At 45.3% G+C, this 27228-nt stretch overlaps 4 protein-coding genes across 5 annotated transcripts; 3 read left to right on the plus strand and 1 right to left on the minus strand.

Annotated features, from left to right (window-relative positions):
• The first annotated feature begins 412 nt into the window (after window positions 1–412).
• LOC6547929 lies at window positions 413–1480 on the plus strand. The gene is made up of 2 exons (XM_001975000.3): window positions 413–622; window positions 682–1480. The coding sequence occupies exons 1-2, from the start codon at window positions 608–610 to the stop codon at window positions 1006–1008; spliced, it is 342 nt and encodes a 113-aa protein (XP_001975036.1). The 5' UTR covers window positions 413–607; the 3' UTR covers window positions 1009–1480.
• LOC6547928 (GTP-binding protein RAD) lies at window positions 1474–26548 on the minus strand. Of its 2 annotated transcripts, XM_015156742.2 has the most exons (10): window positions 25996–26548; window positions 17803–18278; window positions 11086–11239; window positions 9673–9789; window positions 5657–5983; window positions 5489–5577; window positions 3632–3812; window positions 3383–3516; window positions 3100–3204; window positions 1474–2348 (listed from the first exon to the last, which is right to left on the minus strand). In XM_015156742.2, the coding sequence occupies exons 2-10, from the start codon at window positions 18013–18015 to the stop codon at window positions 2202–2204; spliced, it is 1467 nt and encodes a 488-aa protein (XP_015012228.1). In that variant the 5' UTR covers window positions 18016–18278; window positions 25996–26548; the 3' UTR covers window positions 1474–2201. The 2 variants fall into 2 exon arrangements, with proteins under 2 accessions (XP_015012228.1, XP_001975035.2); XM_001974999.3 differs by lacking the exon at window positions 3100–3204.
• On the plus strand, window positions 14665–15970 carry LOC6547927. The gene has a single exon (XM_001974998.3). It carries the CDS (start codon window positions 14769–14771, stop codon window positions 15864–15866), a length of 1098 nt encoding a protein of 365 aa, XP_001975034.1. The 5' UTR covers window positions 14665–14768; the 3' UTR covers window positions 15867–15970.
• LOC6547926 lies at window positions 16068–17395 on the plus strand. Its single transcript, XM_001974997.3, has one exon. The coding sequence runs from the start codon at window positions 16121–16123 to the stop codon at window positions 17090–17092; it is 972 nt and encodes a 323-aa protein (XP_001975033.1). The 5' UTR covers window positions 16068–16120; the 3' UTR covers window positions 17093–17395.
• Window positions 26549–27228: the final 680 nt, after the last annotated feature.

The following is a 27228-nucleotide window of genomic DNA, read 5'->3' on the forward strand; positions in this document are numbered from 1 at the left end:
TTTGTTTAAATTACAGTTATATTTTAAACTTGTATTTGAAAAATTACGATTACAAGAGATCATTTTTAATTATATCTTCTGATAGGGAACTTGATACGATTATTCATTTTTTGTACGAGGCTTTTATTTGTATTACTTTTTAGCATTTACGTTTAGGTAACATTTGGGATCCACATACAGTTGCCTATAGATTTGCTTTACAAATTAGAGGTTGACACTTGATCTCGGAATTCCATTTCCTGAGATCACTGGCTAATTATTTCTTTTGACACGCGACACAATGAACAAATACGAATTACTCACTATCCGTTTGTTGACAACAACGACCAGCAGCGTGCACATGACCTGACTTTTTAATCAGACTCGACTGAGAGCGGAAAATGCTCTGGATTTTTCCACACCTATACGTTAATTTTGTCCGCTTCCAGCGCGAAAATCAAGGCGAGTAACAAGAACAATTGCAGGTGCTAATAACGGCTAGCAAAAACACTGCGCCAATTGTATAAATTGCGGGAGTTAGCCAAGTTGAGCCACACTTAACAGCCTGCAGTTCAGCTAAGAACAAGTAGATTTTATATAACTTAAAACTCATAAACGTACCATTAAAATGCGGTGCAACAGGGTACGTACAGTTGATACCGTCTAAAGTACATATTGCTAATATATCTATCTATACAATAGATTATCTTCCACCTCCTTGCCTGTTTCGCGACTCTTGAGCTCGTGCTCGGTTATCCGCAAGAGCGTACCACAGCGGAACAGATTCGAAGAATAAGTAATGCCAGTGAAGGGTATACTTCCCCGGAGATACCTTCGACCAGTGATACTCTTACGAATCTATACAGATATGAGAGAACTCTGAGTAGATTACGGAGAGCTCTGGAGGAGTTGGCCTACGAGGAGGCGGCTGACGACATGGAGCTGGCAGAGATCAATGTATTCCGGCCGCTCTTCCGTTACCGATCTCAGGTGGTGAAGGTAAAGAATCCCCAGCAGCAGTTTGGCTAACTAAGCGCTTTAGTTTGGCGACACATTGATAAGGCATTGCCTCATCTATCGAAAACCAATCATATGCCATTGATAGCTTTTATACAAACCTAGCCTGTTAAGATGTAAAGTAGAACTAATTTATATTGTTAAACATTTAAATATTTTATTGTTTCATTTTGGTTGAGCCTATGCGCTTTGCAAATATACACACGTGATTAAGCATATGTACACATCAAACTATGTATTTCCCATTAGAGTAAGAATATTATTGTAGTTACTTTTCATGTTTCCACTTTGAGCACATTTACTTGAAGGCCTTGTGGAGGACACGCGAATTCCTTGCATTGCACTATTTCTTGGAAGGATTCCTAATATAAACACACAGACACACACATACATATTTGACTAAGGAAGACACAAAGAATATTGACTTCTAACTCTACAATATAAATATATATACGATGGACACTCATCGAGGGCTATGACTTTATTTATTTTTATTTTTTATTTGAAATCTGTCTACGCAGCTAGCTAACTCCCTGTAAGACTTCCCTAAGCTGCAAAAAACGAAAATAACAAAGTGCTGCACCCGATTTTAACACATACTCTACATATGTAAATCTTATATGAAAATCGTTACTCTTTGGTTACACACATATATATGTATATATATAAATCTGCTTGCTGGGAACATTTTGCACACCTCTACTCTGCTTGTAAACAGCTAAGCCGCTAGCCAGCTTATGAAAAATATTCCCCTACTTGCTCATGGCTTAGAAAAGTTACTAAAGTTGCTAGTTAAGTACATAAGTAGTGTTGTTCTCTGTTTAGTTTAGTTAAGTTTAGTTAGAATTTTTGGTTTGCTCCTTTCGCTTGGTTCCATTAAGTTGCTCATACACATAGTCGCTGCAAGCGTTACACATACGTCCCTATGTTTTACATTAAATTTGATTTAATTTTTGATTATCAGGCTTAGGTTAGACACTACTAATAGCTGGCTGCACCACACACACTCCTGGGTATGCAAATGGCTGTTTACAGGCGAACTGGAGAGCTTCGAAATCTCGAAACCTGTTTACATATTAGATGAGCCCATCTGGTAGCACTTATAGATAAAGCTTTCTGCCTGCTCCCGCCGGTTATACACATATTCACATATCAACACACTTAGCCGCTAAGCATATAGACCTATAGATGGGATCGATTCCCCTTTAGAGCACCTGCAGGTTCTCGCAGTGCTTGAACTTGGAGTCCTCCTTGCCCAGGATCCAGGTGAGCATCTGGCGGGCCTTCATGCTGGCCAGCATCACGCTGCGGCTTTTGTACCAGTGCGCCGGCGAGTTGGCGTCCCTCGGTCCCTGGAATGGGTTAAAATATTAGATAACTCAAATGTACTCTGCACATTCGCAAATGTAGAATTGTACGACTTGGGTGGGAGGGGTTACGGTCTGGGCTTTATGTTTCGGTTTATTTACATTTGGCTCTCTATTCAACTGCATTTGTGGTCATTCCATTTCGGGCGCCAATTGAAGTTGCATTTTTCATGTACTTTGTGCGGATTCTGGGAGTGGGTACAGGATAATAAACAACAAGCAAACAAAACACTTTTGGCAGTGGGCTTGGAATAGTTTCTCTACTCTTGGACACTTGACACATTTTCTTCTTGTTGGCAAACAGGCAAAAGTTCTTTTGTCGGAAGTTCCGGGGGCTTATATAGTATGAATATAATCAACAACGCATAAACAGGGCGTAATGGCTTAGATATTATTGGATTTCGCAGAAAAAGTATCTAAAAGGACATTGCGGTTTTTTAGTTTATGCATAAAATATTGCTATTGAAAACAGTAATTTGCTTTCAGGACACATTGATTCCATTTAAATAGCATGAATTTAGAATCTAGAAACTTGCAAAAGTAAATTGAACAATATGTCCCTTATTCTTTTAGACACCAAGTAGGTTATACGGGGCATAATTTTTATACATAACATCATGCTCGTCTCGATTACGGGTTGGGGTTTGAAGAACACACTAGACATCGATTAAATTCAGTCCGGATAGCGGAAAGTTTTAAGTGGATTTTGAGTCGGGGTACATTTAGTTTTACTTACCCCTTCGTCGGCTTTAAGATCAGTCAGACAGTTATCAGTTTCTACAGTCTCTATGTTTGTGTTTTCTTTAAATTTGTTTTTATCTTTTGATTTTTTCGGATTAAGCTGCGAAAGCGATCGATGTACATTGATTACAAGACACCAAAACAGAGATAACAGAGATAGATGGGATACAACTAGCTAACCAGCTAACTGTTACGGCAACTAGAGCTATAGAGAGCTAGAGCTAGACCTATGGGTTTTCTGTTCTTTTCTTGGGTTTCATTGGGGATCTAGGACATACCTGCAGCTGGACTTGGTCCTTCTTGAGGCGAATCTGGGTGAGCGTGCCGGCCAGCAGCTCGTCGCAGTTGTGATTGATGCCCACGGAAACCTCGATAAACTTGGCTCCGAACGTGCAGGCCAGACATTTGCCATCTACGGGAGGAGCAGAGTGGAGCAGAGTGGAGCGGTCAGGTCACGCCACTTAATTGACGATGCAAATGAATGCAACGACTTGTCGGTGCTGGTGGCGGCTAATTGCAATACTCACCCTGGGCGGAAACGGCGCGTGAGCGGGCCAAATCAATTTTGTTGGCCACCAGGATGGTGGGTCGGTGGCGCAGGAGGTCCATGTCCTGCAGCCGCGATAGTATCTGCTTGGCCCGCGTGAAGGACTCCTTGTCGATGCAGGAGTAGACCACCAGAAAGGCGTCCGCCTGCTCCAGTTCGTCCTGGAAGCACACAAAACGGGAAACACAAACGGGCCAATTGAAACACGGAACTCAACAAGTTTACAACATTCTGGGCATCAGGCTTTCGTGACTGCCGAAAGTATTAAATGCCATGTTTTATTGCAGCCCAGTGGAGGCGAAATGAAAAGTTCTTAACTGTGCACCGTCAAGTGCAGGCGTTGAGCGAAAAGTCGAGCATCCATACAGCTCGACTCAGGCCAGCCCACATTTTCCGCACCCACCGCCTTGCGCCGGGCTTCCTTTTGTTGCCGGCACTTTTGCATTTTATGCTCGTAAAAATTAAAATTATGGCCACTTGGCATCGCAATAACGTGGCGGGCGAGGGCAAAAAGTTTCCGCCTCCCCCAGACTTTTAATGATGTTCATTTATCTGGCCCATACATTACCGGGTCAGCGAGACGGCTCTATCGTCCAGGTCCTTCGAATTCACCTTTTCTTAAAGGTGCGAATGCGTTTACTCATTAACATTTCACGGCGTTGCGCTATAGCGACCTGCTTAATACTCTTTCTTTAACAAGGACATTTAACAAGGAAGTCACTTCTTCTTATTGCTACTATCAGCGATATAAACCTGACATGTCAGGATTCAAAATTATACATTCGCTTGCATTGGAAACTCGCCACTTGGTGAGTCTTTCCTTCGCATTCCTGAGCTCTTTCGGCCTTACATACACTTGGTCTGCGGTGACGTCGGCAGGCTTAATCCAGCCCAGGGTGCTCACTTCCGGTTCCGTGGCTCATAAAGCCACGCCAGGCACATCCGCATCCGCATCCGCATCCGCCATTTGTAAATTTGGCACTTGGCATTCGGCGTCAAGGTGCTCGGGATTGGCGGAGGCTTGAGGTCAAACCTTAAGCAATTTATTATTTGCTTTTCCACACATTTTGGGCGCCATGCACGAACGCCTTGGCTTTAATTCGGTGATTTTGGTGTCGCCTCCCGAATGGATAAATTGTTGCCATTTCCTTTTATTTGTCCCCGTCGTCCGAGTCGTCATCGCCATCGCCAGCGCCATCTCCATCAACGGAATCGTCATCGGCGATTATAATTATCATTATCGTGTTCATTTGTATTGTTTGCCACCCTCAAAGGCGGCGGCAAACGGCCCCGTTGGCCATTTGGCAATCGTCCAGCAATTTGGCATTTCGATTGCACAGTGGCTCAAATCGCTGTACTTATATTTGACTTTCCTCGCTGGGCGCTCCTCTTTTGCCACCCATTTTGCTGTGCCAACGGTTGCAAATTGCTTTGCTTGCAGGCGGCGGCGCCGTCTGGCAGGATTTTAGATGAATTCCTTAAATTTCAAGGCACCTCCAGCATGCCGTGCCTTTGGCCGTAATTAACCGCATTTCGCAGCTTTCTGCAATAGTTTTCATGGTTTTTCTCGAGTTCCCGAGCTTTTCCCCCTGTCATTGTGGGCGGTTACCTCTCGCATTTCAGCAACTCATTTTGCATCTGTAATTAATTCACTTTGTGCAATACATGCCCGCACAGTTGGCACAAATCACTACCCGTTCCCCCGGGAAAATCCTGGTAGCCAGGCAGGCAGGCAGCCGGGACACAAGCTCATTTGTCTGGCCAGTTAATGGTGAATTATTCAACGGCAATTACAAACACAAATAGGAAAGCTGCTGTCCCCTGACAAATTATTTACCTTGCTCTCTGGATTTCCAGTGAGGAATTTCAGTTCCGATTCGGTGCCATTCAAGATGATTGAGACGTTCTGCTCGGCATCGTCGCATTCTGCAAAAAGTTGAATGTTGAATGGTGGCACTGGTTACAGTTTCAGCTGAATTATGGCAAATTCATCATGCCTACTAACCAGGTCCATCGTAGGCATTGATGCAGTCCGAGGTGCGGAACTGCAAAACCAGAGCCTGCTTGCCCACACCTGCTGATCCCAGCATTTCGACGCGATAGAATTCCACCGGCTGCTGGTGCTGGTTCTCCTGGGCATTGGCATTTCCGAATCCGTTGCTGCTGCTGCCGCCGCCGCCGTTGTAGCCACAACCCAGTCCCAGGCTGCTTCCGCCCCCGGCCACGCCCCCCAGGCCACCGACGCCATTGCGTGTGTGCATGGGACTGGATGGAGCCAGGCTGTTGCTCCTCGAGCGCCGGCGACGGAAGGAGTCCCCTCGATTGATGATACCTGTGGCGAACAGAAAACAGTAGAGGGTTGTCAAAGCTCGGTGAGTCGTCGGCTTAAAAAAGAAAAGCGTCACCTACGACTATTTCGTATTCCAACTGCATGCGGGAAACTTTTGTTAGTCTACCTGTCATACGCGGCGTATGTGCAACGTGCGCTGGCTTTACGACTCGTTGCGCATACGCCACGTAGCCGCGGCAGAAATTACAGCTTCCTGCCGCAAGGCCAACGTCAACAATAGTTAATCTGCCTTTTGTGTTTCATCTGTGCCCAAGCAGGCCACCGCCACCGCCTCCCCCTCCCGCTGACCTGGCTGTCTGGGTTTTCCTGCCAGCGGTTAGAGGAACTCATTATTCGGTGGAAAATTTAAGCGGTGCTTCCTACATTTTTGCACCAAATAATGCCAAGTATTTACATTATAATTGCCACATACAATGAATATTAATGGGCGACTTCTGAGCCACTTAATGTGCTCTTAAGCAAAAATAAAACAATTAAAAATACATCGAATGTGATGTGGGACAAGTAATGGTTATTTTAACCCATGGCGTTGTTCCGGAATTCGCAAAATGTTTCTATGACTTTAGGTAGATTTTTTGCATAGTCATAGTCAATTGCTTACGGATTATGTTCGATTTTAAATTTTTAGTACATCTCGGAGTTGCGAAATCAAATTATCCAGATACATTAATTGAATGCAGCTCGATATTCCTGCTGCTCAGCTGTGGCAATACCGCACACATAATTTAATAACAAAGCCGAGGGCATAGCAAGTAGATTGACCGAGCAAAGGCCGAATAAATCTAGATATAATCCGCACATCTGTCATTACCCTTCCACCTACCCAGCTGCCCCACATAGGGATAATGCCCGCCCGAAAAGGTATTACCCAACGAAGATGCCGAGTCAAGAGCCTTTGAGCCACATGCGGCCATTGTCATTTGTAATCCCTCAGGCCGGTTGATGTACTACACACACATATACACATGGCCGACACTGTACGATTTGTTCGGTCGATGCAAGTGAGTGCTGTGTACGTTTGAAATGTCATAAATAGATTTATTGCCAGCCTTATTGCATTTAGCCGTCGCGCGAAATCTACGAGTCTAGATTTTTCAGTATTCGTTGGCATTTGCTGGCTCCTCATCTGCGGTCATTAATTTTGCAAATTGATTTAATTGCCAAGACCGTTCTAAACATTTATATTTGAACACACATGGTGGTAGGCTACCCCCTCTTTTTTGTGTACGGGCATGGGCCGTCATCATTGGAAAGCCATAAAACCATTTTGGGTGGCCATTGGGAATATCCCAATTTCCCCTTTCTGGGGCATCGGGGATTACGAAACTGCGCGTGTGGGTAACAATTCACTTGGAATAGGTGCAAACGGGCGGCCATAAAAATAGCGATTTAGTTTCGCGAAATTTCTCACATCATATAGCTACATATGTGGGCAATGTTCATATCTATTCTTAGCCATTTGCTATAATTGAAACTGACTAATCTCTGGAGTAATTGCAGCGCATTTTCCTGATTTTCCGCTGGCCATTCCTCAAACAAACGTTTTCGTTTCACTTCGCTTTGATGTTGGTTCAGCACTTTTCATTTTCCCGTGAGCATACTCAAGTGTTTGTTTGCTCGGGGCATAACTGTTTGAGAAAATAAATCGAACATTTTATTTGTTGATTGATTTACAGTGGGACGAGTGTGGCAGGAGATTTCGCATATGCTGCCACTTTTGAGATATGATTTACCGACTCCAAGGTCAGACGCATTTTGTTTATGCGAATATAAATCCACCGCTGTACACAACAATCGAATGTTTCGCAATTGGCTAAAAACGCTGCAAAATATCAGGGGAAATGCCTGTACCACCATGCGAGTATGCCGCCACTCGCATTTCATTCAATTACAGGACAATGGCCGGCTCTTGTGTGGAAATGTATTTATATGGAAAATTCATTCGGGCCTCTTTAGTGGCTGCCATCGATGACTGACACTCGCCCGGGCATTTCAATTAATCAAACACCACCCAAATCACCCAAGCCACCCAGCCCGCCCCAAACATATTCGATTCAATGTCGGGCTGTCAGTTTTTCGCCAGCTCATTTTAAATTTGCCACTCGTGCCGACCATAAGCGCACTTGTATAGTAGTTGATGGATGGGCACAGCTCCCTTTTTGTCGGGACTCATTCCCACACGATCTGACAAACATCTTGAGCGAATTAAAATTAATTAAAGAACGCACATGACTCCTGGCGAGAAACAACCGCAAAGCAAATCTGCCACCTCTTGGCATTCCACTTGTATTTGAAAGCAATTTAGTTGAGCAAACACAGACACTTCATTGAATTTTAATATGCACTGCATTTGGAACGCTGCTCAGCCGCTGTAAGAAGTTAGCAAGCGAACTTGGGGTGAACTTTCAATACCCTTTAATGTCCCTTGAACTTCTAAGAGGGCTGTGATGATAAAAGGGATACTCTTCATAGAATTTAACCATCATATTTAAAACAGATGCCATTTAGTATTGGCCTTGATTGTTTATACACTTAAATAACAGACTCTTTTTGATTCTTCGAAAGCTGGTTGAGTGTGAGAATAAAACTAGCCACGTGGAGTTTACTTTAAAACATCTGTTTATGCACATTTATTCGCCACTATCCCCATCCCAAGCTCCTAACTATGCTGCGTCTGTCAAATGGTTCCGGCTCCTCCTTCATGACTAAGTTATGACACCTCGTGCTGTTAGTACGCGGGCTTGTCGTCTGTTTCCTGTCATGTCTGCTCAAGTGTTCCGTACTCCGTAGTCCGTACCCTGTCTTCGTATTCCGTATTCAGCTTAAACACGTACTTTAAGTCTGACATGCACTCATGGATGCTAAACCCTTTTGGGGGCGGGATAAGATAGCAACTATAAAGCTCATCAGCTATCTAAGGAACCACAGGGAAATAAAGAATGTTTTCTACAAAAAGTAAAACCTTACCTGCTTCGTCAGGTGTAATCAATCAGTTTATCTGCATTCCACTGACAAAACAGGCGCTTTAATCCCAAATTTACCTAAGGCATGCAGCTAAGCTGGCTAATCGATCTTAATTGAATTTGAGACACTTGAAATTGTTGCCAACTTTTCAACGAGATATCATCTTCAAACTTTTAACCAAGTGCCTTACAGTTCCGCGTCGCACTGTAAGTGGTTGGGATGGCCCACAGTGCGTATGTGTAACAATAACGTGACACAAATGTAGAATATAAAGGAAGGAAAAAACACACACATGTACATATGTAATGACAAAACTTCGCAGGACTATGTGGTTCGTTGAGTGTGTGTGTGCATGCGTGCATGTGTGTTTTTGACTGGGTATTCATATTCTATCCGGAGTGGCATTTAGTGCCACTGATAGCTCCTTAACATCTTCGGGTAACAGCCTTTTAAGATTTCAATAAGGATTGCTGCGCTGCGTGTCCCGGAACGAAACTATAATTTTATGCCGTCTGGTGGTGTATCGTGTGTCCCCAAGATGATGTGCGTGATCCCAGCGCCCAGTTCCATGTTGCCCCCCAAACCCATGGCCGCATTGTTAGGATGTGTAATCCCAGTCATCTGGCCCTCGAGCTTTGTTGACTTTCAATTTCGAAATTAATAAATGCTCCTCAGTGGTCTTTGCTACGCCCCTCGAGCCAACTCACCTCCCTTGGAGGCGCTGAAAGTGCGCAATCTGTCCACATCCTCGTCGTCGTCGTTGACGCGCAGGTGATGCATGTTCATGGTGGGCACGTCCAGGAAGGCGTTCGATTTTCTGTGTGCTGAAAGAGATTAATGTGGATTGCATTAGGGCTTGGGTTCAGCCATTAGGCCATTCTGTAATCCAGTTTGAATAATTTACAAATGCATTAAGACAGCCTAGCTTATGATGATGATAAATGCATTTAAGTTGAGTTTATGAAAACGTATTATTTCAATTATCTCTGATATATCTATGCTATTTTTTCAGTACATTTATAAATTTCCTCTATGATTCCTGTCAAGAGTGCTGAGTGAAAAAAAAAACAATTTGAATACATGAATAAACATTGGCACGCAAAACCCGACCGTAGATAAATATGCGCGTAACCGTTCGGTTAAACGTGCTGCATTATTGATTCAGTATTCCCTGCTCCAGCTGGCTGACATTTGGACAGCTTTAATGGTTTCCGTTTCCCCATGTCGAGTTGACAGGGAGAAGTGCCACACACGTAGCTGTAGCTCACTTGCTGGTCGGGTAAACTGGGTCAATGGTTAAGTTCATCGAACGGCCACGTTAATTGAATCAACATTATGGAAAGGTACTTAACAAAGGCCAGATGAAGCTACCACCTACTCGTAGTGTGCCGAATCGAACTGCTTCAGCTTCAACGCCTCGCCTTAAAGTCCTGCACTCCTGCAGGATGCCACATGCTCCTTATGCCACCAGGACTTAATGGTCAATTTTACATTGCCGCCGCTCTCGTGCTGCGAGCAATTTGGCTGAGAGCTTAGTTTATGCCACATAAAAGATCAGGCTCGGCACTTGGCTAATTTGTTGCCGTTGTTTCGCCGCTTTGATGGCTCCATCCGGCCATTAAAAGCCACAACTCTAACTAACTTATGTACAAGTGCGGTCGAAATTCTAGTGAGCTGTGCGCAAGCATCTTGCGGATACTAATGGAAAGTGGTATAAAAGCTTGGACAAATAAAGCGATAGATTTTAGTCTCTAATTTTCTTTGCACTTTGCCATATTTGGTTTTAAGAGGTTTTGGTAGCTTGAATACTTGTGCTAAGTAGGAAACAGCCGGAGTCACTTGTTCTTTGATTGCTCTTAAGCATAACTTAAGACGACGAAAAAGAGCTAAAGCTATATAACTGTCAAACTTGGTAGATCTTCTTGAGGTTTGTTTTGTACCTCTTCTCAGTGCAGCGCCTAATCTTGTTATCTACAAAGTTCCGAGGTAGCAAATAAGCTCGAGCACTCGAATTGAACTTTGCCAGCTTACCATCCAGCGCCTTTGGCATCCACTGGGTTCTTATGTTCTATGCTATTCACCGCCACTGTGGCTGCTTATCTCCGGCGTAATTTACTCACCGTGCGTCTGTGGCCTCCGCTGCGATAGCTTGCGGCGCTGCGGAGGCGTCTCCGTCTCGCTCAGCCGGGGCTCACTGGTGCAGTAGCTGCGGGTCTCCTGGAGCGTGTGCTGCTGCTGCTGCTGCTGCTGCTGCGCCTTGGTCTTCTGGCGGACCTGCAAGAGGGGAGGGGGGAGGGGGAGTGTCTTTAAGGCAGGCTATACGGAACTGTGCGCGTGCATACAGCCATCTATCAAACGCGGCCCAAGGCAATCGCTGTGATTTATGTACTGCCCTTGCCGATTGACTGCGAAATTAAATTGCATTTCTCGGTCGCAGACGGACACACAAATCAAATTGCATTTGTTTGTCCTTTGAGAAACATACGCCCACCAGCACTTGGCCCCCGCCAATGGCATAATTTATCGGCTTGTCTCGTCCTCGCTGGAAGGGCTCCTCCGCGATCTGTGGAGAGCTAGGGGAAGTCCCCCTAAATGTCAAGGTTAAACGCCTTGGCCACTCCAAATGCAATCAGCGCCAGCGCTTGTTTCGCCCGCCGCAAAAGTTTCCTGCTCTGGCATTGGCGATGGGGTGAATCATGGTGGCGTGGTGGCGTGGTGGCGTCCCTGTTCCAAGTCCTTCATGCCACATCCAAGTGCCTGTCAAGCGGCCTCAGCTCTGCGGCGCTCCATTGGAAGCCTGCCGGCGACGGGGCGAAAACTAATTTCACCACCTGTTCCGGCCATGTAAGCTTCTTGTTCAGTTTCTTTGGTCCAGTGTGCAAGTGTAGGGGCGATATATTTATAGCTGTTGCCATAGCCCATGCAAAGCGGCCAACTTTGTTAGCCACTTCCGTTTGCCTTGGCCCAAAAACAGGGGCGAGGGCGAACAATATGATTTGGGTGTTAGGGACCAATTAGTTGGCAGTTCGAAATTATTAAGCTGTGCCGCTTATGCCTTGATTCTAATTAATGAGAAGTTATACTCGTAGGTGCTGGATTAATTGCTTAAGACTATAGAAATGTTTCGTGGACTTTTAAATTCATTTAAATTACGAAACTTTCACTGATTTGCTTCTGCTTTAAGTGCAGTGTTGGAATATCAAATGGAAACTAGCGTTTGTTCAGATGTTTCTTTGAGCTTCAAAATGATTCCGTGTCCAATAAAAACCATTTTTTGTCTGATTGAGTTATGACCGAAAAGGTTTTGTGGCCTGAATTCGCTGCTGATCAGGAATCTTAATCCCCTGAAAGCCCAGCTGATTCCGCCTCTGTTCCTGCACAAGGTTTCCTCATCGCTGGAGGACGGCACGCCGGAAGCGCTTGCTACGTGGCGTCGGCTGTCAAGTGGCCAGGGATTTGGGCCACGTTGAGTTTCTGGTCAGTCGGAGGGCTCGGCAAAGCCGCCAAATCCGCAGGAAGGCAGGAAGTGTGGCTCAGGGGGCGGGCGGCCATTAGGCGAGCTGTCAGTGTAAACGTTCCTTGTTTATTTAGTGGCCGCTCTTTTGCGCTTTTTACGGCGCACACACATTGATATACTCGTATAACCACGAACCGGACTGTACGTACGTATGTGTGCATTTATCCTGGCATTTCATGGGCTCTCGTGACCAGTAATTGCTCTTCTTTCTTGGCCAAATGTTTGCCTGGTCTACTTGCCGGCTTAATCAAATATTACGACCATACGGACGGACCCACACATCTGATCCGTCCGGATGCAGTGGTCGATGGAACTTCGGCTTCTCGCTTCAGAAATTAATTGCTTCCTGGCGCTAGTTCATTGACCATGCGGTGCTCCGCGGCATGTCCTCCGGCGGAGTCTTCAATTTGTACCCGCTTAATCCCCAATTAGTCCTCTGTGGCAGCGCAGATAATTTATTTTCTTAATGCGCTCCGTTTTACGGGGCTCGCCATAGTCGTGGAAGGGGATTAAATTAAAATTTGAATTAATTTCACATTTCCCAGGCAGATACTATTTGACTTTTAAATTGATACGACAGATTTATACCATCTTCAATTCTATACCACAAAGCTTGCTTTAGTTATACCATATATTTAGTTTGGCACAATGCATCTTCTATTTTTCTCACAAATTTATTTTGCTACTGCTTAAAGTTTTGATTGCACACAAGACTGCAATTTCCCTCCCTCCGTTGAACTTTTGTGCCGAAAGTCTCAAAATATTTTCCTATTCGTGGCAGCCCTATGTCTGCTGTGGCTATTTGTTGGTTTTTGTCTACTATTTGCATGGCATATGTCTGACTTTGGCTCCCAGAATGCCGTGCAATACGAAAATAGCTTCAGATGCGACTTCATCGGGTTCGCTGTTGTTGTGGCATCTGCTCATTAAACTTTTGCGTCTGCAGATGAAAAGTGCCAGCGACTTATCGACATTGGGACATCATGGCACTGAAACTCAAAGTTTTCTTCCTCGCTTCTGCCGAATATATCCGTACTCATCTCTTTCTTATTGCAAGAGTCGTTTCAGCGCTTCTACCTCGCTTTTAATACCCTTTTTTTTGTTAGATACTCACACTTCCAAGTATATAGATTTTTAACCAAGTCTCCTATCTATCTCTTATGAAGATCTCGCACAAGTATGTGCAATCATACGCTGAAATGTAGGCAACGTTTTTTTAGAAACCAGGTATTCAATAGTCGGGAGCGCCAAGCATTAACTTCTCACTTGCTTAGCTGCGAACTCATTACGACCACGCCCCCGAAAGGCGGAAACCACGTGTGTGTGTCTTGGAAACTTTTTCTATATAAATTACCAGCTCGGGGCGCATCTCAGGCGATGAGAACGACATTTTTAGCACGATGCATGGGAGTATGGCTGCTTTTTGTTGCCTCGTTTGCTTACTAATAATGTCGCCAGCAGAAGCGAAAAAGGGGGATTCACCAGCGAGGGATTTTCAGCACCAGAAGCTGCGAGCTGCGAGCTGGAAGCTGGAAGCGTCCCCCTCAGCCAGGGAAACTCATACGCAACGTATGCCGCCACGTGGCGAAAGTCTTTTGTACGAGACAACCATCAGTCCGATGAAATTGAATTTCGCCGCGATATAACTCAATTCACACGCCGCCCTGCAAGTGTTTCGAATTCAAGGCTCCTCGGACGGCTTGGTGACGAATCAATTGAATTCAGATTTATACACCAGTTTCTTGTAGAGTAAAAGGGTATACTATATTCGTTTAAAAGTATGTAACAGGCAGAATGAAGCGCTTCCGACCATATAAAGCATATATATTCTTGATCAGGATCCGAGTCGAACTGGCCATGTCCGTATGAACGCCTTGATCTCAGGAACTACAAAAGCTAGAATGTTGAGATTCTGTTCAGCTTCCAGAGACATAGACGCAGTGCAAATATATTTTCTTCTATCATTTTTTTTTAATTTTTTTAAACTTTTCCTGATGATTAATTCAAAAAAATTAAAAAATAGGCCAAATCTGAAGTTCTAAACTCCAAAACTCAACTCATCTTAATCGGATTTTGAAGTGGCATACCTCTAAATGTTTCTGGGTATCTGATAGTCGGGCAACTCGACTATAGGATTCTATCTTGATTTTACTTTCGGGCATGAAAAATACAAATAAATCCAGCGGCCTAAAATAGGCTTTCAAATTTCAGTCAACATAGGTCGTCGCTTAAGTCGGACGGGCTTTATATTTTCAGAAGGAATTCAAGGAAACACACTGTATAATCATGGAAATGCGCGATCGACTCCAGAAGTTAATACCCAACTCGAGCGTCATGTCGCACGCCACTGTAAGCGAGAGTGCAACCGAGATTGCGATCCTGAATCTGAATAGAAACGAAGGCTTAGAGAGCACTGTGACCAGGATCCTAGTGGCGATCGAGGAGATGTTCTGCAATTACTTCGAGGAGCTCCAGAAGGAGCTGGAACTGCAGAGGATGGCGGCCAAGACTTTGAACCAGCTGAGCCAGCGTTACAGGATCAACACGCAGGTGGACTTGAGCTGCACGTGCCCGCAGATCTATGAGATCGAATCGGACGATGCGATCATCAACAAGTTCTACATCCACTACCAGGTGATAGCCAGTTCCAACAAGAACCAGTTTTGGGCCATCCAAGGCCTGCGTCCGTACGTGCTGCTCTTCCGCCGCGAGTGCGCCAAGTTGAATCTGAGCGCGGATACTCCCTTCATCATGGGTGACGCCTTCCACAAGCCAATTAAATTCTTTATGGAGCTGGTGGAGGAGCTGTTCTCCTACTTCTACAGTGGTCACGTGCAGTTTGACTGCGCTGCCCAAATGTTGGATCCCTTGGACCTGAACGGCATCGAGTACTACCAGAAGCTATTGGCACCCAACGAGGACTTTCTGCATTACTTTAAGTACAACATGAGCTTCTGCAAGTGCCTGCGTACGCCGCACAGGTGTCCTGCCTACGAGTATCCGCAGGTCACAGAGGATCACAACATGCCCTTTGTTATCCAGGCCAAGAAGAGGCGTTGTGCCAGGCGGTGCGAGAAGATGGCCGAGGCCACCGAAACGAATTTATTGGACCGCAAGAAGTCCATGGTTAGACTGCAACGTCCAAGCGAGATGTCGGGCATTGGCCCCGGTCAGGACTCATTAGTGGATAGGCGGGAGAGCAACGTGAGGGAACTGAAGAGGTCCATCTCTACTCACCAACGTCGCAGTCAGCGGTCTATCATAAGTATTACCAAGGAAGTTTACCACGATCCCTTTTCTACCAGCCCCCATGAGCTCACTCTTAAGGATTCAGTAATCAGATGGTCGGTGAACCCTCAAATTCTCAATATGCAAGTGAACTGATTCCGGTGTATCATAACTTTTCAAATTTTGCAATCAGTTGTTACATTTATCTAATACAGCATGAGGAGTATCTATTTTAGTAAATTGTCTACTGAGTTCCCACACATCAACTTGTTTCCTTCGGCAACGATCCTACTAGGTATTTTCCCCATTTTGAAAGTGGCTTATATGATTTCCCATTCCTCGTCGAACTAAACGTCATTCAGACGATTTCCTTGTTTTGCTAGAAAACACACTAAAACACCAAGCCGAAAATGGAAATGCGCGATCGGCTGTACCAACTGATGGTGAACCAGAGCTACATGTCCAGGGCCACGGAGACCGCGAGCATGTCCAATTATGCGATGGGGAATCTGAGCATCTCGGATGCCACAGAAAAGGCGGTGATCAAGCTGCTGCTGGTGATCGAGGAGAAGTACCGGAGTTACTTCGACAGCTACAAGAAGGAGGTGGAGCTCCAGAGGATCGCGGCAGAAACCCTGCACCAACTGATTCAGCGCTACAAGATCGCCATGCAGCTGGACGTGAACTGCACGTGTCCGCAGATCTATGACATCGAGTCGGACGATGCGATCATCAACAAGTTCTACATCCACTACCAGGTGATAGCCAGTTCCAACAAGAACCAATGCTGGGCCATCCAGGCCCTGCGTCCGTATGTGCTGCTCTTTCGACGAGAATGTGCCAAGCTGCATATGAGCGAGGAGAGCCCCTTCTCCATGGGCGACGCTTTCCACAAGCCCATCCAGTTCTTCATCGATCTGGTGGAGGAGCTGTTCGCGCACTTCTACAGCGGACACCTTCAGCTGGATTGCGCCGCCCGTCTGTTGGATCCCTTGGATCTGACCAGGATGGAGGACTACATGAAGCTATTGGAGCCCAACGAGGACTTCGACGAGTACTTTCTGCACAACATAAGCTTCTGCAAGTGCATGCGGCAGCAGCTCCTGTGTCCTCCGAACGAGCACCACAAGAAGGTCAAGGATCAGTCCGACGCATATCTCAACCATGCCAAGCAGAAGCGGTGTGCCAGGCGGTTTGAGAAAATGGCACAGACTTCCAAGCGGGGCAGCCGTTCGGCGGAGCGGAAGTTGTCCATTGGCAGCGCCAAGGTGAACACGAGTCCTAGTCGGCAGACTTCTGTCGTGGAAGAGCCCGTAAGCAGCCAGCAGCGTGAGCGGAACCTCACGGATCAGCTGATAAGCGTCCTCTGCGTTGCACCCTGATATGGACCCGCCCAGCTCCAAGTTGGCCAACTCGAATTGAAATCAGTCAATTAAACGGGCCAAGTGCACGTGATTGCGTTCTCCGTTTCTCGGAAATGTCTGCGGAAATGTAGTTATCCGCATGCCCCTTGTATATTTGTGGCACGCAAGTAGGAGTTGTTTACCAAGTAAACTTCAAAGTGATTTGGCGATGGTTATGCAGCTCAATTCGGAGGTGCTTTCAGCTGAGAACACATTAATTGGCAGTAAGCTACAGTTTGCACTTAAATTAGGTGGGGCATTTCCAAATTTGTTGTCTGGAAAACCGAGAATTTCAAGTTGCCTTTGAAATTAAAAAGTGTATTAATTAGGTTTGTTGAACATTATATCTCTAAGCTGCAAAGCTATTGGTTTGCATTGCCCACAAATATAATATTATAATTAATTCAACAGAGTTGCTTTTTAATGTACAGGTGCAGTTTTATAGATGATGTGCTCCACTTTTCTATTCCCCTAAAAATTAAAAAAGACATTGTATGGTGGAAATGGTAATCTGCATGTGCGTGACTACCAAATGGCCGGAAAGGCGACGTTGGCCGCGTATTTATAGTATAAGCGTGCATTTATTGAAAGCTAAAGAGCTAAAAATAAGTAAGAGCTAAAAAATGCTAATGCTAAATTTGTACCGCTTGGGTGCGTTCAAGCGCGTTACGTATACGCCGCGTACTCACCGATCTGGCGCCGGAGGTGATGCGGGCGCTCTGGGAGCGCGTGGCCGGCCGGCGTCGCCGGTAGCCGGGAGTACCGCCCTCGGGCGTGGCGCTGCCGGAGGCGCCGGGCATTCCATGGATGACCGTCTCGATGCTGGCGCCGGTGGCACAAATGGAGGCGCTGCGCGTCTTCTTTTGCATCCGATGATGCATCGGCGATATGTCGTCCACCATGTCGAGTTGTGTCGGTTGTGTCGGTGGTGTCGGTAGTGTCTCCGTTTGGCCACCTCCTGGGAAATTTGAGCTCCGGGTCTTTGGTGTCTTCCGGCAGTTTTCCGTAACGAGTTTGGTCAAGTCTAGGGGTTGCTACTTGTGTGCATTAAGCAGTTCGTGCTGTGGCTCTAGTTGCTCTATTTTGCTGCTGTGGATGCTTTGTTGCATAATTCATAATCTGAGTTTGGGATGGTGTGTGACTTTTGTTTGTTTTGTGGTGCACTCTGCAAATAAACCGTGACAAGCAAATGAAACGAATGCAGAAAACATTTAAATGAATTTCTCAAAATAAAATTACACTTTTTCTCGAATTTTTGCTTTGGTCGTGACGTGACCAAGTTCTACAGAAATAACCCAAAGAAATAGTATATATTTTTTGAAAAGCAAAAGTGAGCTACGAAAAGCGAATTTCATCTGCGTTCTACAAGATGCTGTGTGTAACAACATGCAACATAATTTGCTGTGTGATTTTTCACTTCGCCCGCAGCCATTAAACATAAAATTCCTCTGGTTGTTTTTCCAACCGCCCCAATCCCCCCAATCCCCCCAATCTCCCCAATCCCCCGTTCCCCATTCGATTTATTTTTAAACGTGCCTCACGCGTCTCTTGAAAAGTGGGTCAGTTTCGGTAGTTGGCCAAAGCCCATTCGCATTTTCAGTGGACAACCCAAAAACGACAAATTGCTACAAACAAATTTGAAATTTATACGGAGGGCAAAGCCTTTCGGAATTGTGGTTTCTATCGGAGTTATATAAGGCTTAGATGACTGGTTACGCAGGCGATTGGGGTTTTTCATTCTGATTGGTTGATTCATACCGGTTGAGTTGGATTGTTGTTCGTTCTTATATAGCAAAGTTTCATTTTACTTAGTTTAATCTTTGCCGGCAGTCTCCATTCATTAGGAAACAATTATATTTTATCATATAGTTTAAATTTTACTTTTTGTAACCACTTTCCCTCATTATTCTTGTGTCTCAGCCATAGTTCACTTCCCATTTTGTACAAAACACATTTATTGCCAAAGCTCTTGATGAATGGTTCCCGGAATATCGCAGAGACTTCTTTTCATTCGTTTCATAACACATCGCTAATGGGTTTCACTTGATCTTGTCCGTTTACCACGTAATCCTCATGGTCCAAAAATAAACTCTTCATATTGGCCACAGTTGCTAACCCTTGCATCACATCATCCACATGTCGAACTCTTTCGTATGGTTTCCCATGAGAAAGGCATTTCTCAATTGAAATGTAAATAAAAGCTGCAAAGTGTGGAAAGTGTGGAAAGTTTCGAGTGGCACGGCATGGAAAATGCGCTTTAAAGAGTTCGCATAAGTTAAATGAGAAGCGTAAACTGCAGACTGCGAGTTCTAATAGACACTAATTTCCATTTGCCAGTGGAGATTTCCCGAGGCGAAATTAAATCCATTCCATTTCTCAGCTAGCCCAAAGGCAAGCAAACTGAAATTGAGTTTTCCCCGACCGAGGAGATGGGCTGAGGTGCCGGATGCGGAGGCAGCCGGCGGGCCAATCAAAACATATTTGTAATCCATTTAGGCATCCTGTTCGCTCCTTAGACATGCATCATTAGCCACTCGACCCGGGGCATCCTATTCCATTTGGCCCGCTGTCCGCCTCCATTCTCCTCCGTTCCAGTAATCGAGTTACGCTTTCGCTATCTTTTCATCCGCACTTGCACTTAAGTGCATCCAGGACACTTTCCGCACTCTGTCGCCGCCGACGAGCAAACTTGATGAACTTGCAGTTTTGGCCACGTTCATCTGTGGGCTTTAAGGTCCTGCTGCTCGCTAATCAACTTGTGCGAGTGATTAAAACGTAAATAATTAAAATACGAGCCACCCTTTTTTCGCGCTTGGAAGAAAAGAAAAGATTCGGGCCAAGTCCCTTGCAAGTAAATAATGCAAAGGACTCGAGGGGAAAAGGGAGCGGATAAATACAAAAACTTGAAGACGACTTTAACGCGACAGCATATGCGAGAACAGCTTGAGATAAGCACAACGCGGCACTGAGAGAAAAAGGTGGTCGAAATGGGTGCCTTAAAATGCCTCGATGTGAATGTAGTTTCGTGGGAATTCCGAAAAGAAAACCAAGCTTCCATGTTTGCTGAAGGATCAAGGAGACCGTGTGAGTGCAAGTGTATTTTACATCATATTAAAGCGTTTTTTATGTATACCTTGGCCAAAAGCAGCTAAAGAGCGGCTAAAACCACCCCAGCTTTTGACAAAAGCAGCTTTAAAGGGTTGCGAACAGTTTCTGTGCGACTTTACGCTTGATTTGCCACATAAACCGAGAATCCAGCGATGCATTACCAGGACACACGAAAAGGGAAAGCGAAATGGGTACGCTGATGATGATTTCAGCTGCTGACCCATTCAGTCGTGCATGAAACTCCAGGCCACATGGCGATGAAGTCGTCGTCCTTGTCGTCCTCGTCCTCCTCGTCGTCTTCGAGGAATCCTTTGTCAGCAAATGGAACTGGCTCCTCGCCTTGTTTGCATTCAATTGATGCCGCTGGCATTTCTGGCCAACAACAGCTTTGCGCGTGTGTGCGTGTGAGTCCTTCTAATTGGCCGCAGGAGGAGTAGGTGGACTCGTCTTTAAAGCATCGCCGGGTTTTTGCTATTCATTTTCATTTTTATGCCCATAGACTTTGGCGAGCATTTTCCGGCCATATTAGTGCTGCGGTTGGTGGTCATTTGCCTTTATGGCCCGATATGAGGAGGCCAAATTCTCGCTCCCACTCTTATCGGGTGGCCTGTTGCTAGTTATTAACATGAATATTTTGCTTCACTCTTTTCTGGCCCGGCTAATCAGGCCACCCAACGGTGTGGCCCGAACGATGACAGCTGCGCCTGATTCCAGGCCACCTAAGCTATCACAGAAATAAGCCCAAAAATGGTTGCTTCGGCCTACCCATATAAACGCTAAAAAAAAAATGAATAAAAAAGAAAATCCCCGATAAAGTGTCAACAGATAACGCGTATATGGTGCGGTGGGTCCTGAATGAAATTTGACTGTTTCGGTGGTTCATTTTTAGTTGCTTGGTTTGCCTCCTAAAATAAAATAAAACAATGGTGAAATCATCAAGCGCAGTTAGCTGGAACTGCAAACTAAATTGGTTTAAATGGAAGCTGATTGCGGTCGGGAATGGATTGATTTAAAATGTCCAAATCATAGAATGCATAGAACTATTTGTGCTGAGCCATGAGAAAATCTGTGCTGTACTGCAAATATTCCCTATTAAAGCACATTTAACTTTGCCATCAAATGCAGCTCTATATTAGCCAACTAATGCGTACATTTTTCTCCCCCAGGAAACGCTTGTTTCCATCTTGTCCAGCGATGACCTTGGGCCACGCCTCCTTTGTGTGCGAGTTGGTTTGGCGTGCCAGCGGCTTCCTTCAACATGTCCACGTCCACGTCCACATCCACGTCCTTGTCCGAGTCGGTGTCCATGTTGTTATCCGTGTGGCAGGGCAGCTCGTGTCGTTGTCAGTGGATGTTCGCAGCGTTTGTTTAATGTTTCCCTTTGAGCCCCATCTCGCAGCAGGGGTATTTGCTTATGCTCATGGCCAACACCTGTTGCTGCAAAATTAATTTCAATGGGTCACTGGGTGCCGGTTGCTTATCCCAAAGGTCGGGTGGGTCAGGAGTGGTAGAACTCGACTCCTTGACGTCCCCTTATTAATTTCTTGCCGCTGATTGGTGACATTAATCCAAAGCTAGTGGGAGCACTTTCTGGCTGAGATCTTGGGACCAGCTTTGGTATAGAGCTCATTATTATCATATTCGCTGGCAGCTTGTCAACGCAAATGAGCTAAATAAAAACAAAAAGTTTTTATTGCGCATACGCCACGTTGTCGTTGGTTTTACTCTAATGGGACAGCATGTTATTAGCAGCGAGCTATTTCAATTTCTCTCTCTGCTCGGATGAAAACAAATTTGAATGATTAAATAAATTATCCAGCATTTGGATGTGACAGCGGGACTAAGCGTGCTAAGAATTTTTATGATTTAAAAAAGAGCAAAGGCAGCGAAGCATTCAGAAGTCATGATGAAATTCCTTCAGCCCGTCCAATTTTATTTCTTTTCAGTTGACCGCCGAGGAAATCATTGCCCGCCAATCAAAGATTTTCCAACAGCCTGACATTAGTTTATGTTTATTTAGTTTTCTCTACGCAAGTGGCCCCACAGTCACTCATTCTATTCCCTTTGATTTCGTGTTTAATGCTCGATAAATCGATGAGGACCCCGAATATAAACAGGGATTGCTGGCAGGAGAAAGGCAACGGCGGCTGGAATGAGCGAAATCTGCTCGGGAATTTACTTTGCTACAAAGATTTTCCAAATCGTTGGGCAAAATGGAGCTCAAGGGCAGATTATGCCGCCTAATGTGCCGTCTTCTTCGCCAGATTTCCACCGCCGTTTTCCGCGGCTCCCTCGAATCCCTGTCTGTTTAGTTTAAACTCGACGTCTTTCACGGTGATTATGACACATGTTGTGTGTGTGAGTGGGTGTGTGTGAGTGTGTGTAAATACTTGACTGTGCCAGAACGTGTTTATTCCACCTTTGGCCGCCGCCCGCTGTTTACTTCAAGTGGCATTCATTGGGGTCTTACCACGGCTTGTTGTTCCCAATTTAGATTCAAATCAAGCCAAGAGTCTGGCCGCCGGCACAGATGTTTACACAAGAACTCACTTCATTTAGTTTGCGACAGGATAAATACGGCACTTTGAAGTGTGTGTCATAATTAACTATCGGGAAATGTCCTTAGGCATTTGTTCGGCGGCAATTTGGCCCGGAAATAAATCGAGGAAGCATACGATTTTCCTTTTTTCTTCCTTATTTTTTACGAGTATGTGTGCGTCCCCTTACCCGAGGCCCTAATTGGTTAGCATTTGATTTCACATGGTCTTTGTTCGATTTTATTACGGGAATTGGATTTTTCCAGCTCGAACATTTGAGGAATTTCTTTTGTTGAATCTGCCAAGCCAACTGAAAAATGCCTTTGAAAGTGAATAATTGAGAAGGAAAGCCAAAAGTATTTGGGAGCAGGGTATATTTTATGCCACGCTCACTAAGTTCAATAAATCCAACTGTAACAAAAAGGTTATAAAAACATTTAGCCGAATGGAATTCAGATAATCTCTCCTAATTTCGCAGATCGTGTCAGAATCGACCAATCTCTGGACTGACACCATTTTCCTTCTACTCCAGTGGTTCCCTTCAAAGCTGTTTGACTGGAATCACTGGCGGCTCCTTCTTCCTCGAGCATCTATCTGATTTTCAAACTCTTTATGCCATTCTGTTTGCATGGACACTGCTGACCCAGACACTTGCAATTATGTTGCCCGGGGAGGGGAAGGGGCATATCCTGGAGGAAGTGTTCTCAATGTCCATCAAAGTCAGCTGGCTGGAATGGTGGAAGTGGCTGCCGCCAGGGAAATACATGGAAAAATGGATAAAAAGATAAGCCAGCCAGGAATTTATTCACATTTGAACTGCTGTTTGTTTGCTCCGTTCGGTTTGGTTTGGCTTGGTTGGGTTGGCTAACTGTTGGTTGCTTTTGGTAGCTGGAAGCATTTTAAGTGTGTGCATAAATATTTTTGTTAGTTGTGTCTGGCTGAGGAGGGGTTATTCAGCGGAAGTGTGCCCCACTTCACTGACAGCCCAGCCGCTTGGCTCCTACTCCAATTTGCTGCCCAATTGTCACTGGCACTGAGCCCAGTCAGGTTTTTCTGCCGCAGTAAAACGGGAGTTGTGCACGGTAGAAAAAAGGGGTGAGCTTTAAAGAGTTGCTCTTCAGACATTCTTCCCTGGAAAGCCATCGTTTATAGATGCCAGTTTGTGTTTGAGGTAAGAGTGCCAGTCACCAATGCCATTTCATTCAATTGGGCAAGGCTATCTCACTTATTGCTGGATAATTTGGGCCATGTAGGCAGTTGCATAAATGATTATATTTCCCACTTACGACAACCCTTTTCCCCCAGTGCAGCAATAGGAACACGAAGCTGTCATGTTCATAGCTTTTCCGGGCGTAAAAAGTCCAAAGAGCAATGACAGGGGCGACGACATTTTTGGGGCCAAGTGCTGGCTGGATAATGGGATGGCCAGGAGGAGGTGGACAATGCCGCGACCTGGTCGAAAGCCGGGTTCAGCCTCCAGCCTCCAGCCTCCAGCCGCAGCAGCTCGGTCCTTTGCCTCTGATGTGCCCGATGTCAGGTGCAGGCCAAAACGCTTTCAGGAACTCACCTTTGTTCCCAGACTCTCCATGGGCTGAACGTTGCTCCACGTTGTAGTCAGTGCAGGTTTTAATTGAATTTGGAATATTTTTGGCCCAGTGGCCGGGCAATCTGGCCAATCCACTTCGGCCAAGAGCCACGAATTTGGCTATGACCAGATAGTCATAGGCGTCCTCTGCCACCTACCTCTGCAATTAGTGGTGGCTGTTCTCTTGCTCAAACTCTAATGGAATTAGTTGTTAATTTGATTTGCCATAAAAGCAGTCCGTGCCTCAGCTGGGTGGGTGCCACAAGGCACCGTTCCATGCGGCTCCTTGCAGCAGGGCGTGGCCAGGAAGTCGCGTGCCAACGGAGCCAGACACTTTGTTTTAATTGGCCTGGGGCCAGTGGATCCAGTGGATCCAGTGGATCCGGTGCAGGAGGAGCAGCTGCAGGAGCAGCAGCAATCGCATCGACCCGCACACATTGGAAAAACAGTGAATTGAAATCAAAATGCCGCACTGCAGTTACATTTGTTTTTCGCCCTGGCTCCGCCGATGACCCGCCCTCCTCCGATGGGGATTGTGGTCATGGACTGTCCTGATTAGGTTCCAGATCTCCGGGGAATTGCTGCGGCGATTTGTATCACTAATGATTGCCCGCAATAACTGCTCTTTGTTTGCTCCATTCAGTTTCGCTTGTTTTCGCTGACTGCGAGTGACCAGCAATTTGATACTATCTGAACCAGTCGGTCATATGGCTATAACTAAAATGTGGTCCATTTTTTGCCCATTAGGACAAATGTTTAAGCAGTGCATTGACATTGCGCTTGAAGTACAAAAACGGAATGATGAGTTTCCCAAACATGAAACTGCATACTATACGGGTATGTATGAAAAGAAACATGCAACATAATTCCTGGAAAATGTAATTGCTATGAGCAAAGTTCTGAAAAGCGGGCGAAAAGCATGAAAATTAATTACATGGGACTTTAGTTGCGAAAACATTAGGAAAACGACATTTCCATCAAGTTTCCCTTTGCATTCATAGTTACGCTGACTTAGCCGCAAATTGTTTGTATTTTCTCCACGTTCGCAGGGCTTTTCTGTAAATTTATTTCACCATTTTCAGGCTTTTCCTGTCCCGACGCAGTTTTTACTGCTCGCTTATCGGAAATATTCCGCCAGCCTCTGCAGATCCTGTACTCCATGACTTCTGATTAAATTGTATTTTATTTTATTTTATAGGAAATCCATTTATCTGGTGTTACACTGCCCGAATTGATTGTTATTTAGCAATTTCCCGCAGGCCCCCTCGCCACCGAGCAAGTGCTTTATGGCACCCCAAAGAATTCGCTCTCAAATAAACCATTTCGAAAGGGAAGACCATAAACTGAGGAGGCTGCTGACTTTTTGCCGTTGAATACTTAATGCAAAGGGCAACGCGGCGTATGAGTGATTCGCTTTTCTGCTGTTTTTTTTCTTTTTTTACTTCTTTAAGGCTTTTCCGATTATCCTGTGGCGAAAAGAAAGGGAACTGGGAATGGGTGGGAATTAAGTAAACAAATCGAACCGCTGCCGGAAACGCAAAAAGTGCCAGGCCACACGACACTTTCGCTGATGGCTTCTCTACTTTCTTGTGGTAAAATATCTATGTGGGTCACGACATTGCAATTAGGCAATTTAATTAATCAAAACAAACCTGTATTTCGACGGTTGGCACCTCTGACTATCCCTGCCGGAATCGAGTTCCAGCGTCCTCGGCTGTGGGCGGTCACCAAACTCGAGAATCCATCCAGGAAAAGTATGCCATCCAGGTTGGCGGCGCTACTTATGTATTTGATCGATAATTGCTATGAAAAGAATATTGTGATGGCGGCTCACTTTATGTACATATGTATATATAGCGAGATAATTTTTGCACTTGTTCACTTCTCCTTTTCCTTGTTTTCCGTTATTTTTAGATAATGTGAAGTGAATCCGAAACCGAAAACAAGCACATACAATTTTTCATTTTCAGATATTTCAGATTTCAGATATATTTTCCACCACACAACTTGTGTACCAATCGCCGGCACACATTGCATAAATATATATTGAGTTTATTATATTGTTTTGATTATTTTTGTTGTTGTGGCTGTGGTATTTCCAAACGCGGGTTTTCCAACTCAAAACGAAACGATACGTGAGGCGCAAGGCGATTTTCCAACCGCTTTTCACATCCGATCCGTGCGAGCGCCGTCGAGTGTTTGAAGCGATTTTGGTTCGGTTCAGTTCGGTTCGGTTCGGTTCGGTCCGTTTCGGTTCGCTGTGGCAGTTGGGTTCGGTGCTTTCAACAGTGACGTCACGGAAAAGCTCTGCCACGTCACCGTTGGCTTTTCCGAGCGCATTGCTCTGCTTGTCCGTCCACTCACTCACTCCGTTGCGACCCTTCCGATTTCCCCACCATTTCGATTGTTTGTATTTTTTCTTTACGACTTTCCTTTGTTTATCTTCGGCTGTCTCTGCTGACTTTGTTTTGAATGTTCCATCAATGGAGCGCAAGGATGGTGGAAAATGGGTGGCAAAAGGTAGTGAAAAGTGGGTGGCTCGCTGGTGGAAATTGGGTGGCAATATGGGGCAGCAAAGACGCTTTGGGGATTGCAACGTTTAAATCTATTTTTTCTGACCCCCTCTCTGCTGCTTCCTTTGTTTTGGTTGTGGTTCTGATTCTGATTCCGATTCTGCTTCTGCTTCTGCTTGTGTATCGGTTTTGTTTTAGCCTTGTTTATAGCTCGTGTTTTTCCTAGGTTCTTTTATGATCCGAATCGCTGACAGCCAAGCAATATTTCGAATTTGTGACGAGCATTATTCGGCGTTTTATTAATGTTTCGATTTTGGTTGAGTACGTGGGGTTTTACCCACTGCTCATGCTCATGGCTTATTTGCCAATATA

Source organism: Drosophila erecta, unplaced genomic scaffold (assembly GCF_003286155.1).
Source record: "Drosophila erecta strain 14021-0224.00,06,07 unplaced genomic scaffold, DereRS2 tig00000092-arrow-pilon, whole genome shotgun sequence".
NCBI classification, from domain to species: Eukaryota; Metazoa; Arthropoda; class Insecta; order Diptera; family Drosophilidae; genus Drosophila; species Drosophila erecta.